We start from the raw sequence: 19706 nt of genomic DNA, 5'->3' as shown, positions 1-19706 counted from the left end.
CCGGCCATCGGATAGTGTCCGCCCCATAATGAAGGAGACTCCGAAAGTCTCCAAAGAAGAACGGCGCCTGCGCACTGAGTCCAGGTGCAAGCCCCACTATCCAAGTGGACATACGGTAGCACATAGTAACTGGGCCCCTCGCAGGCTCGCTTCGCTCGCCAGGCTTCAGGTACGGCCTCGCTTCGCTCAGCTATTTTGTATTCTAACTCTATGTCCACTTGAATGGTAGGGCTTGAACTTGGACTCACAGCGCAGGCGCCGTTCATCTTCAGAGACTTTCGGAATGTCCTTGTCCTCCGTACTGCGCAAGCGCAGTACAGGGCGGACACTATCTGATGGGGGACACTATTCGACACATAACCGGCTCTTAGAACTTAATCTACAGTAGTTGGCTCTACAGCAACTCAACAAGAAGAGAAAAAATGTTCACTGTATTAAATGTCTCATATGCATTTATTCATCAGTCCAACAAAGACCAGTCTGTCCGAGATACAAACACCCTGTGGGTGAGAGTGGGAAGATCAGAGCCTAGAATGGAGCATTTATCCTCTTTAATCTAGTTGGGTTTAACCTTTGTTTGATTACCTTTGTAGGTGCATGGAATAAGGATGTCATCCATGCTTTACAACAAACAGGATCAATGACCTGGAGCAAGACTATGGATATCAGGTCTTCCTGTGACATGCTGATCAGAAACCACCAACCTCCTACTGATGAACTCCAGCAAGCTGAAAAGGAGCTTTCCACAGGTATTCTGGGTCATCACAAGTTGGGTGACACTAAAAACTCCATACGAATGTGGGAAACCTAGCTGCTAGATAACTATTAGTCACCAACTGGTAATTCAGTCCCCCCCCCCCCCCCCCCAGCATTCACTCACCACCAAAACATTCATTTGTGGGCATTTTAAACTTTTGATTGTACCTCATAACATTTTCACCTTTAAAGCTTAACACTCGACAACAGCTGTAAAATCCAGGAGCGGTAACGTCACCCATAGGCTCCTATGGCCCATCCATTGTCTGTGGTCCCTCCTCTCCCCTTCAGCTGCTCCTGGCTGACACAGGGAAGCTGGATCACATAGCTGGACCAGAGTGAGCTGAAAATAGGCGAAGTATAGAAATCTTGTTTTACAAAGGTTAGTTAGGAAGGGAAGGGAGTATATTTTAAGACTAGCTGGCCTGAACTGGACTTCTACTTTAAATGTTTTATTAGCATGTCGATAAGGGGAGAAAAGAGGAGCCAGGGAAGGAAAAATATACGTGGATTAAAGTTCAGCTTTAAAGCCGTCATTCTGGCATGCAGGACGTTCCCATATGGTCATTTTAAGATGTTTGCTTTTCTTTTTGTGTTTTACGCAATTACACTGACTGCCTTGTACACAGATAATCTGAACCAGTTGCAGACTGTGCAAATGATGGCTACAATGCGGTTGTCTGGTTCTGGGACGCTGTCATATAACGGCTTTGCTTTACAGCTGATCACAGATTGCCAAACAGCGCCTCTTTACCATGCAATCAGCTGTGTCCAATCACAGCTGATCACAGAGGTAAACAGATGGCAGTTATCGGCACTCCTTTCCTCAAGCTGACAGCATGAGGAGAGGAGAAGAGAGCTGATAACTGACTTCTCTAAAAGGGACATCTACACTGATAATCAGGGCACTCATTATCATTGTCCTGATTATCAGTGCAGTCCCGCCAGTGCCACCTATCAGTGCAGCCTTATCAGTGCCTCCTCATCAGTGCCCACCAGTGCCGCCCCATCAGTGCAGCTTATAAGTGCCACCTATCAATGACCATCAGTGCTGCCTATTAGTGCCACCTATCAATGCCCATCAGTGCCGCCTATCTATACCACCTATCAATGTCCATCAGTGCAGCCTATCAGTGCCCATTAGTTCAGCCTCATCAGCGCACATCAGTGTAGGAGAAAAATGACTTATTTGCTAAATTTTATAACAAACTATTAAAAAATCATTTTTTTTTTTCAAAATTTTCAGGTTTTTGTTTTTTCGTTTATTTAGCAAAAAATAAAAAAACCGGGGTAATTAAATACCCACAACAGAAAGCTCTATCTGTGTGAAAAGAATTTTGTTTAGGTAAAGTGTTGTCATTCAAAGTGTGACAGCACTGAAAGCTGAGAATTGGGCTGGGCAAGAATGGGGTAAAAGTGCCCAGAAGGCAAGTGGTTAAACCAAAGATTCCCCAACATGTCAACTTGAATATTGCTTTCTTTTAATGATTAACTGCTGATACTTTTCTGTGTAGATCTGTAAATGTATCCTGGGTTTAATGCAGCAAAAAAAAAAGCAGTCAAGGTTTAGATGATCTTTGTGACTGTACAGGACAGGAGGTGTTTCCAGGCCACCAGCTGAACCCACCTTATTCATCTCCCGCAGTCTATTTTTAGCAGCCGCTGCATCTTCTTGTTCTGCTGACAGTAATTTTTCCTTCTCTTCCAACTGCTTTTTCAGAGCTGCAACTGGATCTCCTTTCTGAGTGGCCTGAAAAAGGGATCACAAAGAAAATGTACTGTTCATCTGTTCTATTATTTTATTCACACAACGGGGGTTATTTACGAAAAGGCAAATCAACTTTGCACTACAAGTGCACTTGGAAGTGCAGTCGCTGTAAATCCGAGGAGGACATGCAAGGAAAATAAAAAACAGCATTTTAGCTTACACATGATTGATTGATAAAATCAGCAGAGCTTCCCCTCATTTCAGATCTACCCCTCAGGTTTACAGCAATTGCATTTCCAAATGCACTTGTAGTGCAAAGTGGACTTGCCTTTCGTATATAACCCCCTATATGTCATGTCAAACTGTGGAATCCTTGAAAGTAAAGCTTGCCATACATATAAAGATTGAGTGAATGGTAACAGATTCCTCAATCCACTCTATACAGCACGGATGGATGAAAATCACAACCCACAGCTGTTGTACCCCACGGCTATTGTATTTTGACAGCCAGCCCCACCGGCTGTCAAAATGCCCAAAGAGTGCCTGCCCAACTGGATACATGTGCTGTCTGGCTGATAATTAACCACCCAGCTTCTTTGATTTTTCAATCAAGGCATGTTGGGTGGGAAGTGGCTGATAGGGCCATCCACGGATAAAATTTTGGCTGGCCAGCTTAATGTCAGGCCATACCCACCTAGGCGTTATCTAGGCATAACCTCAGATGAGGTTCATGTTGCTGAAAGCCTACTAAAAGATATAAAACCCTTTGACTAAAGCTGGCCATCAATGGATTCAAATTCGGTCAGTTTAGCATGGACCCGGACACATTTTGATGCATCCATTTGAAGGAAGTTGGATTGTTAGACTGCAAAACTTCAATCATTGGCTGCACAGGTGATCAGTATATTCTGACAGCAGAGGAATCCCTGCTGTCAGAATACAACAAAACAGTGGGGAGGACTTCTCTATCCATCTTGCTTATGTGGATGGGGGAATACGTTCATCAATCACCTATTTACCTATTGTTTCGATTTCTAAGCTCAAATTTCAGCCAATTCCTGCATCCAGTCAACTGCAGTCACTGTTCAGGGTTTCTGACAACCGCGAGTGCCAGCTGTCAGAATACAGATGGCAGCAGATTTGTCCAACCATGCTGCGTACTTACTCAGAACGTACCATGAATTGTCACCTGTAGGACCATCCCTGAGCGGATGGCAAGCATGAAATCATCTAAATTTAAGATGTTAAATAATTTCTTAGTGCAAAGTAAAATTATCCAACATTAGACAATGCGCACATGAGCTGACAGCTTCTTTATTCAGTTAAAACTATACAAACAATACAATATACCACACTTCACGTGTTTTACTGATAAAAATGAATAATCATCAATAATCTTCTGATGGTTCCAGGGCAAAGGTGAGCCAGTAGCAGTACTTTATATCTTGAAGCGATTGCAGTACTGAAAAACATTAGCCAATTTAAGGCTGGGTTCACACCATTGTGAATTGGATGTAGGTTCGCTGCATCCAATTCACAATAGCAGGAGATTTTGACAGGCTCTCTATGGAGCCGGTTCACATATCTCCACTGTGGCTCCGGTACAAATTTGCACAGGAGTCCTGTGCGTCTTTTGGTCCGTTTCAGGTCCAAATTCAGCCAAAAATTCAGGCTGAAATCGGACCCGAAATGGTGAACCACGACGCACCAGACCCCTACTAGGAGCCGCATGCGGCGACGCTGTCAACCCAGTCTAAAGCCCAACTTCAGCCATCTTTATTTTGTTTAGCTTTAGAAAAAATAGGGAAGCTGGACTCCAGCCTAAAGCCCCATATACACTATCAGGTTTTCTGCCGATTTTTGTCTTCAGATTTACCAAAGCCATGTAGTGGAAGGGCCTGCCTGATTGCATACACATTGAAACTCCTAAGGTTTGACCTCATATTATATGGTTTTGGTAAATCTGAAGACAAAAATCTGCAGAAAATCCAATAGTGTGTGTATGGGGCTTTACCTTGGTTCTTGCACAGTTGTAGAGGCTTCTCTCCTGTACTAAAAATCCTTCATCTGATTTCATTGCACAGTATGAGATTCTCACAGCACACATTAGAAAGTGCAGCATTTCAGATAAAGCTCCCCATCCCCAATCAAGAAGGGTCAGCATAACATCAACATTACCTAGTGTGGTGTGAATACAACCTGCCCTTGAACACCCACTCCTCCAGACTGATACCTGCCAATGAAGCCATTTTAGTATTTGTATACCTCCTCCCATCATCCAGTCCACTACTTGCAGCAGGTACTGAAGCAGGGTGCTGTGATGTTTGCGGGGAGCTTAATGGCCCCTCCCACCCACCGCAATCTGTTTGTAGTACATACAGAAGCACAGAGACCCTGTGATGACATCCCTGGATCTAAAAAAAACTGTGTAATGAAAAGCTGAGAGGTTTTATTTAAAGTGGTTTAAAACATTAGACATGAAATGTGAACAAAACATATCCCTCTATAGTGTGTACTTGTCTCAATTAAGAGTACTAAGTGTAATTTCTGTCTGCTGATTTGTTCCTCTGCTATCAGCATGAATTACTTCTGACAGGTTTTCCTGACACCAGGAGAAAAATGGTAAAGGGGAGGGACTGCTGGCTGATTGACAGCCTTGGATCTGTTCCTGTGTGCAGGGGTGTGTCCCTTCCCTCCAATCAGCTCTCGGAGCTCTCCTCACTGAGCTCCGCAGAGTGTAACTTCAACTCACTGCCCCTTTTTCTGAACTCTATAAATTCAGGACCTTGAACGGGTGCAGAGAAGAGGAGAAGACGGCACGTAGACAGATACAATTTATGTAGGAGGATTTGTTTCATCCCTGTGTATCACCTGAGCATAGTCCCTTCACTGGGTATATTTAAGGGTTTACAACCACTTTAAAAATGTCCATTGCTCAGCTGGTTATGGAGTTCTGATCAGACAAGACCCTTGTTTTTTTTTTTCTGTTAATTAGATGGCTACAAGCAAAAATTATCAGACACACACTATTAAGTAAAGTATGTGTAATTTTATGTTTGGTTATTCTCCGTCACCAATAAATCCACAGTGTGCATTTTCATGCTATTGTGTACAAAGGCAGGTCATGCAGCAATTTAACATAAAAGATTTACATTAAATTAAAATTTTATGAACATAAAAAGAAAGTAAGAAGTCTTACTGTATGCCAAGTATCCTGCTTGATGCCATTTTTCTCAATCAGGATCTCAATAAGCTTCTGTGCTTCTCCCTCACTGAAGGCCATACTGCTGATGGTGGACACTATTGTCTTGTATGGAAGATACAGGGCACCATCCAGGTCATTGGAAACTGCATAAAAATGTAATAATAATAATTAATTATAATATTTAAAAAAAAAGAATTTAAAAATCAAGATTAACATCCACAAATAAAAAAAGCCCACTACCCAAACTGGTACGTTACTGGACAGAGGTAACTTAAATGTTTTCCATTGTACTGCAAATACTCATTGGGGTTGATTTACTGGAGAGTGCAAAATCTGGTGCAGCTGTGCATGGTAGCCAATCAGCTTTCGGGTTCTTTTGTCAAACATTAATTGAAGAAGCTGAAGTTGGAATCTGATTGGCTACCATGCACAGCCATGCTCTCCAGTTTTAGTAAAACAACCCTACTGCTCTTGATCCCAGCATTTGTATATTAGGAAAATTAATACACATTAGAGGTGTTGGTTTCAGCCATTAGATTTCTCTTTATTACAAGAAAACAAAATTGTACAGCACTGGCTACCCACACATTTACTAAATGAAAGAACAAAGGATAACCACCAACATGGAGGAAAAGACTAGTGTACGGACATAAGGGATGCGTGCACCCAAAAATTCTTTAAACTATAGGAATGGCTATCAGAACTGGTTTTGGCCCCATCATCCCTAACATGCTCCCATGACCCTACCACGACCATATTTGAATTGCTACATCATTTATTCAAATGTTTTAGAATACACTTCTGTGAGATCATTGAATACTTGCTGTATGTATTGTGTTAGGCATTTTTAAAGCGGAGGTCCACCCTAAAGTGGACCTTCCGCTCATCGGAACCCTCCCCCCCTCCGGCGCCACAATTGGCACCTTTCAGGGGGGAGGGGGGTGCAGATACCTGTACAGTACAGGTATCTGCACCCACTTCCGGGATAGCTCTCTGCGGAAAGGGGCGTAGATTACGCCCCTTTCCGCAAGTGCCCGTCCCTTTCCGCAAGTGCCCCGCTGCCTGCTGGGAAACACACAGATCCCAGAGGCAGCGGGGACCGTCCTTATTGCGCAGCGCGACTCGCGCATGCGCAGTAGGGAACCGGGAAATGAAGCCGAAAGGCTCCACTTCCTGATTCCCATACCCAAGATGGAGGCGGCAGCACCCGAGAGACGATCTAGAGATCGGCTTCAGGTGCCGACATTGCGGGCGCGCTGGACAGGTAAGTGTCACTATTTTAAAAGTCAGCAGCTGCAGTATTTGTAGCTGCTGGCTTTTAAAAAAAAAAAAAAAAAAAAACGCGGAGTCCCGGCGGACTCCCGCTTTAACAATTTTTAGCTCAATCTTATTTTATTGAAAAAAAAAATGGATTACAGGAGCATCATTTTAAAACAGTAGACGAACATAAATAAGTAATGTCACAGGGAAAGCATCTTATGATCTTAAGGTGCAGAGCATTTGTCAACTTCAACAGATATATTTAAAAATATAGGCCCAAGTGGCTAGGAACACCTTGCATAACACAGTAATGCCCCGTACACACTAGCGGAGTTTTCGTCGGAAAAATCTTGGATGGTTTTTCCAACGGAATTCCGCTCAAGCTTGGCTTGCATACACACAGTCACCAAAAAATCCTCTGAACTTTCGACTGTCAAAGAACGCGGTGACGTACAACACTAGGAGAAAATGAAGTTCCGAGCATGCGTAGGAATTTTGCGCGTTGGAATTGGTACAGACGATCCGAATTTCCGATCGGAAAGTTTTTCCAACCGAAAAATAGAGAACCTGCTCTCAATCTTTTGCTGGCAGGAATTCCGCCAGCAAAAGTCCGATGGAGCATACACACGGTCGTATTTTACGACCAAAAGCTCTCATCTGAATTTTGCTGGCGGAATTTCCGATCGTGTGTATGCGGCATAAGACTCAGTGAACACCGATACTCAATGAGTGGTGCCCACTAACAATTTTTAATTGAATAGATTTTTATGATGGGTTTCATTATATATTTAATGGTGGAGGGTAGTGCGGTGGTTTATATAATTGAATTGGCACACTATCATTTGTGATATAAACACAGTGGCTTAGTGTTAGGGTGAAGGGTATTAGTGTCGAGTATTTGGTATACTTTCCTCTTATTTCTGTTCTACAAGTGAAGTACATTGATTCTGGGGCACGTGCACAGCTGTTCTTGTCTCCTGTGGCCTGGAAAGACATACTCCCTCTTCACAGCTGTGTGAATTGGCAGGGCAGCTCGTTGCAATAGCCATGGCACAGCGGAGAAGCAGCAAGGGGTAGGAACAAGGCTTCATAGGGACTCTGGCACACAAATGAAAAGTGCTGGAAGTACAGCAGCCCAGAAGCGAGCAGTGACACCATAAAAAAAATCAACATGATATAGGACATTCCATTTCAGTAGAGTCAAAAGACCTGCCACTTTTCATACATGATTCAAGCTGTTCCTTGTCTACAGAAGCACGATAATGCAGAACTCCAGCAAAAAAAAATAAGATAAAACATACAAAGCCCATTAAAAGAAGAAAAAAAAAAATTAAATTAAGAAAAACTCAAAACTGGCTTTGGCCACAATATTCACCTTTAATCCTGAGATTACTCATGCAGTACCTGTTTCTGCCACCAGGTGTCCTCAGTCTGATGACCTGCATCATTCAACCCTCTACCTCAGAGCCCAGGTCATCTCAAACCTAACTCAGCCTGTGATTGAACAGTAAAAGGAGAAGCAGCACAGCGAGGTGCACAACTCTCTGTCACTTTGCTTTCTCCTCCAACTAACATGCTCCTTCTACTGCTTTTTTTTCCTTTTAGGCTCTGTTCATACTTTCGTATTGAATTGTGGGCTGAATCGAAGCAAAATGTGTGGCATGCTTGCGGCGCCATTATTCTTCCTTGTCAAATTTGTTTATTTGTTTTGAACAAATAACGTTAACAGGCAACAACCAACAGATACACTATATTGTCAAAAGTATTGGGACACCTGCCTTTACATGCACATGATCTTTAATGGCATCCCAGGCTTAGTGCTAGTTCACACCAGGTGCAGTTCCATGTGCTTTTTTTCTGAACGAATGCATTGTATGCATTGTTTTCCATGTATTCCAATGGCTCTAGTTCACACCAATGCAGTCAGTTCCAGTGAGTTACCGGTCAGATTCCGATGCAGAAACTGACCAGAAACTGACCAGAAACTGACTGCATTGGCGTAAACTAGGGCTACTGGAATACATGTAAAACACTGTGCATGCATTTTTAGTGCAGAAAAAAAGCACACGGAACTGCATCTGGTGTGAACTGGCCCTTAGTCTGTAGTCTGTTGGCCCACCCTTTGCAGCTATAACAGCTTCAACTCTTCCTGGAAGGCTGTCCACAAGGATTAGGAGTGTATCTATGGGAATGTTTGACCATTCTTCCAGAAGTGCACTTGTGAGGTCAGGCACTGATGTGGATGAAAAGGCCTGGCTCGCAGTCTCCGCTCCATTCACCCCAAAGGTTTTCTATCTGGTTGAGGTCAGGACTCAAATGAAAAATGTGGGGCACATGCGCGGCAGCACCCAAGAAAGCCTCTTAGACCGGGAGCTAAGGCTCAATGCTTAAAACATTATGGCCTTGTAGCCTGCACCTCAGCTGTCTGAGCCTTCGTTCCGGTTTGGCAACACCACCAGCCGACCGGGGAAGTACCAAGCCACCACCTGATGTCCACAGGCTCACCCCAGAGGGGCCTGTCCTATCAACTGGACTCTGCAGCAGCATGGCCCGGCCATTCCAAAATGGCGGCTGCGTCCACACGAGACACAGACTGTGCAGAGGAGGAATCCATAGCACACCAGGTCAAACTGCCTTGCAATGTAGCCACAGTGAGTACACCACTGCAAGTGGCCCCTCCCCTGCATCCACTGAATCCCTGTTAGGGAGATCACTGGGAGGCCCTGCCATGATGCGATTACAGGCGCTGCTTACCAGCCCAGACCCCTGGGACCAGGAGACCCAAAGCGCCACTCTTACCCCCTCAGACTTCCCCTCCATGATGGCGGCATTTTCCAAAATGCCAACTAGGGGCCTATCCCAAACTGTGGCCCAGATCACAGTCTCTATTAATGCTGATCTGCAGCAAATATGCACGAGAATAGAAGTAATTGAGAAGAAAGCAGACCAAGCGGTCTCTAGAATTAACCAAGCCAGAATCCAGGATCTCCACGATCAACTAGAATCAGCAGTCTCTAAAACTGATGACCTTGAAAATAGATCCCAGCACACCATCTGGAACTGGATAGAGCTCACAGAGCGCTACAACCATTACACTCGGATGGTATCCCTAGAGACATTATAGTAGTAAAACCCCACTTCTATAAAATGAAAAGAGGATGTAATGAAGCTGTCCTGCACCACGGAAAAGCTGGAAATCACGGACTATCAGATTCAAATCTTTGCAGACTGATTGCCATACACTGTACAAAAGCGAAGATCTCTAAATCGTTACTCTAAATCCTGGCAAATAAAGACATTACATACAGATGGGCTTTCCTGCTTCGTCTGAACTTCTCATACCGTGACAAACCCTATAATTTCTCCTCCTTTCCAGAAGGCGAACGATTACTCCTACACTTAGGACTGATCACAGAGGAATTGCCTCAACCCTTATCCAATAGATGGGCACCGTCATCAAAATGGCCATCACCGACAAGCCCACTGACTCATGTGTTGCAGAAGCAACATCCCAAGAGATCGAGGGAATCCCTTGCCCCGTGATGTTGATAATCAACCTTCAAAACACTTCAACCTCCCAGTTCTCCCTGGAACTGTGCTGTGGAGACATCTCCCAACCTTGAAACCAACCTGTCATTTACCCTGATTAACTCTCGGGTTTAACACCAAGTTCTAAAAGGGGAAATGGCTCTAGGGGTCCGGCTTCATTCGAAACTCTCCGGGCAACAGTGTTACCTGTTTTTTTTTTCTTCTTTTTCTTACGGTTGACTGTGCTTTTAAAACATTATGCTGCTTTTTTTTGGCCCTGGATCCCTGTCTATCTTGCAATTCCCACAATGGACTCAAGAGATAAGGGAACCCAATGGGCCATAGCAGAACACTTTAGGAAGCATCCCCGGCTGGCGCGTGGTCCTCCTCATCCCACTGTCCTCCTCCTCATTCCACGGTCTCCTGCCCTCCCATGGCCGATAGCAGGAGTCACCTTGCAGCTTACTGTCCCTTTACATTTTACAAGTGACACGGGTTGTCGAATGGGGGAGTGGGGGAACGGTGAAGCGGACCTGGCTGTTCTCTAATGCAATGCCAAAAGGGCTCAGACTCTAAGTTTGTTATAACGTTACAGTTTATCTTAACGGTGGGGGCGACTGGACTGTTCACAGTGCGCCTCCATCTGATGCTGATAGGAGAGTTTCATTTTATTCTCTTGTCAGATTCAGATTACCTTGTCCAAACAAGGATGACTTGGTTTACTTTTGGGTAAAGGGTTGGGAAGGGACGGTTCCCTCGCCAACCCTAGTGGGATTGGGTTTGTATTGAGAATTTGTTTTCTAATGTTTCTTCTCCTTCCTCTCATCTCTCTATCTCCTCTAACCTCCCTATCCTCTTCTCCCTTCTGTACCCCACTCTTCGCTGGAATTCCTACCTCAAAGCCTACAGGATCGGGATGCCATTGAATGCCTCGGCTTGATGCCACACGAGTCCAACTAAACCTAGCCCTAACCACTTCAGCTGAAAACAACTTACGATGGACCGGGGCACGTTTCTACTACCAAAAAGACGAAATAAGCTCTAAATTAGCAGCCAAACTTAGCCTGACACAGCGTAAACTAGCCTTCTCCAAAATCCACACTGTGGAGTAACACAGGCGGGAAATTTAATCTAGAATCCAGTAGGAATCATGGATTCCGTCCATGCTTTCAATTCGGGTTTATACAAAGACCATCCCCATAAAAATCCTAAGACAATAGAGGCATTTCTCCAAGAAATTAATCTCCCTAAAATAAAATGATCCCACCAAGAGCTCCTGGACAAACCATTCTCTTCAGACAAAATAACGGAGGTCATAAAATCCTTAAGGACATCCTCTGCCCCGGGTTTCTTGATCTGCCACTAGAAGAAATTCCGCATCTTCCTAGCACCCTTCATGGCACTTTTTTTTTAACTCTTTCTGGGATGGCGCCCCTCTCCCTAATGATCTAAACGCAGCTTCTAATCACAGTCATACCCAAATCGGGGAAAGACCCATGTGAGATCGGTAATTACCAACCCATTTCTCTTATAAATAACGACCTTAAGAGCATGACAAAAATCCTGGTGACAAGACTTTCCCGTTTTATTGCTGGATATATTCACAAAGATCAGGTGGGCTTCATCCCGGGGACACAAGGCCCCCATCAGATCCATAGGGCCATAGATTTGATCTCCCTCCTACAATCCCACTGGGACGGGGGCCCTTCCAACAGGAAGGCTTCCTGTTATCACTAGATCTTCAGAAAGCCTTCAACTCTGTGTCCTGGCCATACCTATTTGAGGTCCTTGAACAATGGGGGTTTGGTGACAAGTTCCTAAGGGTTATCCACTGGTCTAAATCATTTGGTGGAGGGGGGATTATGGTGTGGGGCTAATGATTTTATTAACTGTATATAAAAAGAATGACATCAATTACATTTGTTGTAAACTGTAGTAGACAAATGGGAGGCCAACATGATGCCAATAATGGCCAACAATGAATTCATATTAATTTAAATTCATGATATTAATTAAAAAGTCAAACAGAATGCAATTATAAATAAAGATTTCCATGCGGTGCACCTATAGTTATATGCTCCTGCAGCATGCTCCCCCTGCACCTGGTGCTCTCCTTAGTTCCTGTGCATTTTGGAGTTCCGCTTTAGGCACAGTCAGGTTTCTGTCTGGCCGCACAGCGCAGCGTTTTGACTAAATGGGCCTTGCTTGTTTAGCTGACGAGGCAAGTTAAAAAACCATAAATTACCTCGAATACAAGCAGATACAGGAGCCATACACAGAAAAGAGTTGCCAGGCAATTACTAGTTTGGAAATATTACACTGCATATTTTGCATGGCATTTTTTTTAATGAAAGGCTTCTATGTTGGTTCAAACAGTCACACACTATGAATTATTGTCTACTTAACACTTGAAATGTTATCCGCTGGGCCACACAAAGCAATCCAGGAAGTACCACAAACAAAAAAATCTAAATTGAACCAGTTTGAGCATTCGTCATATCTTGTAAGCTTTACTTTGAGAATAAAGGTCAGGGTGTGGCTCTTGGCCTTAACTGAATTTAACATACAGGTCATGCTATTCTGTATTTTATTTTTTAAGTGAAAGTATAATCTTTAATTTTTTTATTTTTTTTTAAAGATATAAATGTAAAATAGATCAACTTAAAATGAAATTTTACATAAAATATCAACCAGGCTTTATTTACTAAAGACAAATTTACTTTGCACTACAAGTGCACTTGGAAGTGCAGTCGCCGTAGATCTGAGGGGGACATGCAAGGAAAATAAAAAACAGCATTTTTGCTTGCACATGATTGGATGATAAAATCAGCAGAGCTTCCCCTCATTTCAGATCTTCCCCTCAGATCTAAAGCAACTGCACTTCCAAGTGTACTTGTAGTGCAAAGTGGATTTGCCTTTAGTAAACAAACCCCTACGTCTCTTCGGCAGTAAAGGACTCTTACGTCATATTCACAATCTGCCTGCCAATGTACACTGAGCTGCAGATGAGCTAACTGAATACACAATTTCGGCATGTGTCAGAACAAACAAAATCCTGCCACAGCCAATCAAGATGTCTGAAGATCCCAAACCTGGAAGATGTTCAGATGAAGAGGTTGGCATAGGCAAGGGAGCTCATGGACACCGCATCACTGGAGAAGAGACGAATATATTTTCACTTGAAGCTAATATTATAGCGGGGGAGTGGCCAGCGCGGCATGTGAGCAGACACTTTAGCACAGAGCTCCCGCACATTATCCTGACCTGATACGTTTTCCAGCAAAGTAGAAATGCCCGGCATTGCCCCAGGAATCTCGGGAACACCCGCAGTACACCCCGACAGTGTCCTCCGCAGAAAACAGGCAATGATGACTCGGGGGAAACAAAGGAGATGGCCCACAGCCTGAATTCCAACATGGCGGCGCTCCATCCTCTACACAGAAGGCCCGTGGAGGAGACAAAACTAAGGAGGGGGTTAGCAAACACCTTAAAGACCCCAAAGACGGGGCTTGGGACCCACCCAAAAGATATGCGCTATTAAGCAATGAAACTGGCAGGAAAATCTGACCTGCTTAACCAGCCTGATCTGGGTGCAGACACAGAGCATGAAGGTGCAGACATGGAGGATAGTGAGACGGGGAGCAGCGGCCACGTTGGAACAAAAAGGATGTAGGAGAGGAGGAGGGAGAGCAACCAACTCTAGCAGTGATATTAAGGGCTGTAAATAAGTTCACAGCCTCAGTAAACAACATACAAACCCCGCTTTGGGAGCTTAAAGGAGGAGGTCGGCCTGGTCAGACAAGACCTTCAAAAGATAAGAGAACGCACAACGGCCGCTGAGAGCAGAATCAGTGACATGGAAGACAAGTTCCCTGCTATGATCAGAGAATCTCAAGCAACTACCCGCTTAGCTAAAGCCACGGACCTATGAGCAGAGGACTTTGAAAATTGCTTAAGATGTAATAATGTGTGGATCATTGGGGTACCTGAGAAGGTAGAGGGATATTTTCGGCAAGGAGGCCTTTACACATCTCTATGCAGTGGAAAGGGCTTGCGGGGGATCGACGGAGCGATCCCACGCTGAGTAGAGCAGGCTCCGTACAGGGGCACGTCTGTGTGAAGGAGCCCTTAGGCCCCTTTCATACATGCGGACAGTATGTCCGTATTTCATCCATCCGTTTGCGGATGAAATACGGACATAAATGCATTCCTATGGGACAGCGGGTGTCTGCGGATGAAAATCCGCAGACACCCGCTATTGTCCACCTCCGCAACAGTCCGATTCTGCAGACGGAGGAAAATCCTATTTTTCTATCCGTCTGCAGAGCGGATGTGATGAACACGGACAGACGGTCCGTGCTCATCCGATCCCCATAGAGGAGAGCAGAGAACTGACAGAGCGGTCCCTGCACAGTGTGCGGAGACCGCCCTGTCTCCCGCCGGCTCAGCGGGGACAACGGAGCGATCCCTGCTGAGCGAGCGGATCATCACGGGGCGGATCATTACTGATCCGTCCCGTGTGAAAGAGGCCTTACACATACTGACGTTCATTTCATCAGTTCAGTCACATCAAAACGGATGAAGTATTCATCAGTTTTTCATCAGTGCTCATCAGTTTTTTTTTTTGTGATCATCTACAGTGCCTTGCGAAAGTATTTGGCCCCCTTGAACTTTTCAACCTTTTGCCACATTTCAGGCTTCAAACATAAAGATATAAAATTTTAATTTTTTGTGAAGAATCACCAACAAGTGGGACACAATTGTGAAGTGGAACGAAATCTATTGGATATTTTAAACTTTTTTCGCAAATAAAAAACTGAAAAGTGGTGCGTGCAAAATTATTTGGCCCCTTTACTTTCAGTGCAGCAAACTCACCCCAGAAGTTCAGCGAGGATCTCTGAATGATCCAATGTTGTCCTAAATGACTGATGGTGATAAATAGAATCCACCTGTGTGTAATCAAGTCTCTGTATAAATGCACCTGCTCTGTGATAGTCTCAGGGTTCTGTTGAAAGCGCAGAGAGCATCATGAAGACCAAGGAACACACCAGGCAGGTCCGCAATACTGTTGTGGAGAAGTTTAAAGCCGGATTTTGATACAAAAAGATTTCCCAAGCTTTAAACATCCCAAGGAGCACTGTGAAAGGGATCATTTTGAAATGGAAGGAGTATCAGACCACTGGAAATCTACCAAGACCTGGCCGTCCCTCTAAACTTTCAGCTCAGACAAGGAGAAGACTGATCAGAGATGCAGCCAAGAGGCCCATGATCACTCTGGATGAACTGCAGAGAACTACAGCTGAGGTGGGAGAGTCTGTCCATAGGACAACAATCAGTCGTACACTGCACAAATCTGGCCTTTATGGAAGAGTGGCAAGAAGAAAGTCATTTCTCAAAGATATCCATAAAAAGTCTCGTCTAAAGTTTGCCACAAGCCACCTGGGAGACACACCAAACATGTGGAAGAAGGTGTTCTGGTCAGATGAAACCAAAATCAAACTTTTTGCCCACAATGCAAAACGATATGTTTGGCGTAAAAGCAACACAGCTCATCACCCTCAACACACCATCCCCACTGTCAAACATGGTGGTGGCAGCATCATGGTTTGGGCCTGCTTTTCTTCAGCAGGGACAGGGAAGATGGTTAAAATTGAGGGGAAGATGGATGCAGCCAAATACAGGACCATTCTGGATGAAAACCTGTTGGAGTCTGCAAAAGACCTGAAACTGGGACAGAGATTTATCTTCCAACAAGACAATGATCCCAAACATACAGTAAAATCTACAAAGGAATGGTTCACAAATAAACGTATCCAGGTGTTAGAATGGCCAAGTCAAAGTCCAGACCTGAATCCAATCGAGAATCTGTGGAAAGAGCTGAAAACTGCTGTTCACAAACGCTCTCCATCCAACCTCACTGAGCTCGAGCTGTTTTGCAAGGAAGAATGGGCAAGAATTTCAGTCTCTCGATGTGCAAAACTGATAGAGACATACCCCAAGCGACTTGCAGCTGTAATCGCAGCAAAAGGTGGCTCTACAAAGTATTAATGCAAGGGGGCCGAATAATTTTGCACTCCCCACTTTTCATTTTTTTATTAGTTAAAAAAGTTTAAAAAATCCAATAGATTTCGTTCCACTTCACAATTGTGTCCCACTTGTTGGTGATTCTTCGCAAAAAATAAAAATTTTATATCTTTATGTTTGAAGCCTGAAATGTGACAAAAGGTTGAAAAGTTCAAGGGGGCCGAATACTTTCGCAAGGCACTGTATAGGCCAGTGTAAATTACAGGTTGAGAATCCACCCCTCACTAAAGATGTGAGGGGGGGGGGGGGTATAAGCTATAGCCAATGCAGCTCTGAGCCTCAAATATGGCCCCCAGGAGGTTCCCTGTATTTTTTGGATCCCTTGTTGATAACACCAGAAAGGAGGTCCTAAGAAGATTAACGCCTTGATCAGATGCAGCCCGTTTTAGTGGCGCTTCACCGCTGTTTTAGCAGCACTTTTGGGCCACTAGTGGGGTGCTTCTGAAGCGCTGCCTATTCATTGCAATGGGCAGGGGCGGTTTAGTAACGGTACATGCAGCACTCCCAAACTGCCCCAAAGATGCTGCTTGCAGGACTTTTTCTAACGTCCTGTAAGCGCACCGCCCCAGTGTGGAAGCCCTCTTTCACACTCGGGCGACATGAGAGGCAGTTTTCAGGCTCTTTTTCTATTGCTAAAATGCCTAAAAACTGCCTCAGTGTAAAAGGAGTCTAAATACATGTAATACAATATTAAATAAATAGGCAGCCGAAGGATCCAAAAGGACATAAACTGCAAAGGAGCGTGCTGATTGGAGGAGAGGGCCAAGTGACAGAAATGACTTCATCAATGCATTGTTCTGCTTTCACTGTGTAGTTAATAGGGGCTGGTCCGAGCATCGCGCCCCAGTGCAATTAAACTACACTGATCTTTTTCAGGAGTGCAATGCACTTTACTGCCGTATGTCAGGGCACGTTGCAGCACAAATTTGCCTGATGGCCCATTCATGCCATTTCACTTTGGTGAATTGTTCAGAATAAGGAAATACTTTGGTGTGCATAGCCTGAGCACAGGTTCTCTTTACACATCCAGGGCTGGCTGTTCCTGAGCTCTTCAATGGCAATGAGATTTTTTTTAATGTTCTACAATACCTTATTGGAGCGATTGTAATAACAGCCAATTATCTTAGGACAAATATAGGTCAAGGTGAGCTGCATAAAGTCCAAGTAAAATTCTACCAAAATAGATTTCTATTAGGACTCACTGTTTTAGATTAGTAACAGAGTAGCTCTCTTATTCGCAGATCTGCCAACGATGCCCCACACAAGTAATGAGCATCTGCAACGCGCCACAGTAAAAGTGAACCTGTCACACTGCCCACTCAGAGTAAGGCAACAGGTTCTCTTTATAGCCCATCTCCTCTGCTACTAATAGTTCCCTGTACTCCCTGCTGACCCTCCAGAGTCTGGATTAGAAAGCCTCTAAAAAACTCCTCGTGGTGCAAAAAAAAAAAACGATTGCACTTAATTCTAATTTAGATTTGTTACGAGCTGATATAACAGTTTATAAGTGGCTGCTTGCTGTTTAGTGGTTGGTGACATAGCGCAGATTTTCATACTACTTCCTGTTTTATAGAATAGAAAATAAAAGGATTGCATAAAATAGAATAGCATAGAAAATAATTGAAAACAGGAATTTAATAGAAAAGAATAGAATAAAATAGTATAATATAGAATGAAAATAGCGTCTTCCAAAATTTGCATTTCGGGAAGACATCTATTCCTTTATCCACTTGAAGACCAGTCCTTTTCAAGAATTTTTTGTTTACAAGTATATATATATATATATATATATATATATACACACACACACATACATATACACACATACACACACTACATATACACACACATTTTTTTTTTTTTTACCAGAGACCCTTTACCGGGAAATTAAATGGTGATAGTTGCAATTTCTTTATGTTACATGGTATTTGCACAGCAGTTTTTAATCTTTTTTGGAAGAAATACACTTTAATTAATAAAATAATAAAAATACCCCCCCCCCCAAACACACACACACACACACACTATATATACCCCAATTTTTTGGTAAAATATGAAAGACGTTACACAGAGCAAATATACACCCAACATGTCACGCTTTAAAATTCTGCACACTCGTGGAATGGCAACAAACTACAATACTTTAAAATCTCCATAGGAGACGCTTTCAATTTTTTTACAGGTTACCTGTTTAGAGTTACAGCTTTAGAATTCTAGCGCTAGAATTATTGCTCTCACTCCAACGTTCGCAGCGATGCTTCACGTGTGGTGTGAACACCGCTCACATATGCGTTCGCTTCTGAGTGTGAGCAGGGAGGGATGGGGGCACTTTAAAAAAACAAAAATGCTTTTATTTATTTTATTTTTACACTGTTCCATTTTTTTTTTTTTTTTTGGACCACTTTTATTCCTATTATAAGGAATGACAAAAAGACCCAAAATCTCTCCTTTACCTTTAAAAGAAAAAGATTTACAAAAAAATATTATTATTAATAATAATAATAATAAATAAAATGTTTTTTGATATTTTGCTTGAAAAAAAAAATGGTTTACTGTAGACCGGACGTATCGGCATGATGTCTCTCCAGTCCTCCAAAGCTATAAAGGTGATCAGAGATGATCTGGTCTCTTTTCATGTGACCAGCTGGCCGCACCGTTGGATCATTTCTTGGGCACACTGATAAAAACAGTAAGCCTCAGAAACACTGACGAGCGCTGGGGGGGGGGGGGTGATGTCCCCTCCTACCACTCCTGAAAACAATCCAGCGGCTAATGAGCCATTTGGACCGGTTTCATTAGAAAGCCAGCCGACAGCTGAAAAAAAAAAAAAAAAAAAAGAATCGGGGGTTATGGCTGATGCCTTCAGCCATAACCCCGGTAAACCACTTGCAAACCACAACATATTGATACGTATTGTGGTCTGCAAGAGGTTATTTTCTATTCTATATGTTTTATTTGATTCTATTTTATTCTATTCTGTTTTTTTTCTATTCTATTCTATTAAGCTGCCCAAGTTGGAATAATCATCTTATTTCACTTTTATACCTTACTGTCTTCATTGCAGTCGTGTTCCATTTCTTCAGTGCGCATGTGCCAATGATGTTGGCAGCAGTGCATGTACCGAATATCTCCTAAACTGTGCAAGTTTAGGAGATATTCATGGTA

General features: G+C 43.5%; 1 protein-coding gene across 3 annotated transcripts in view; it reads right to left on the bottom strand.

Annotated features, from left to right (window-relative positions):
• Nucleotides 1-19706, bottom strand: part of RRBP1 (ribosome binding protein 1) — a 119392-nt gene that overhangs the window by 64349 nt on the left and 35337 nt on the right. For all 3 annotated transcript variants that reach the window (XM_077486007.1, XM_077486009.1, XM_077486008.1), the window contains exons 3-4: nucleotides 5664-5812; nucleotides 2384-2506 (exon numbers count right to left, since the gene is read on the bottom strand). In XM_077486007.1, coding sequence (XP_077342133.1) covers nucleotides 2384-2506; nucleotides 5664-5812 — 272 coding nt within the window. The remainder of the gene's footprint in view (nucleotides 1-2383; nucleotides 2507-5663; nucleotides 5813-19706) is intronic.

This window comes from Lithobates pipiens, unplaced genomic scaffold (genome assembly GCF_037356315.1).
Source record: "Lithobates pipiens isolate NorthernLeopardFrog02 unplaced genomic scaffold, aLitPip1_a1.2 Scaffold_18, whole genome shotgun sequence".
NCBI classification, from domain to species: Eukaryota; Metazoa; Chordata; class Amphibia; order Anura; family Ranidae; genus Lithobates; species Lithobates pipiens.
This window is presented reverse-complemented; position numbering and strand designations above follow the sequence as displayed.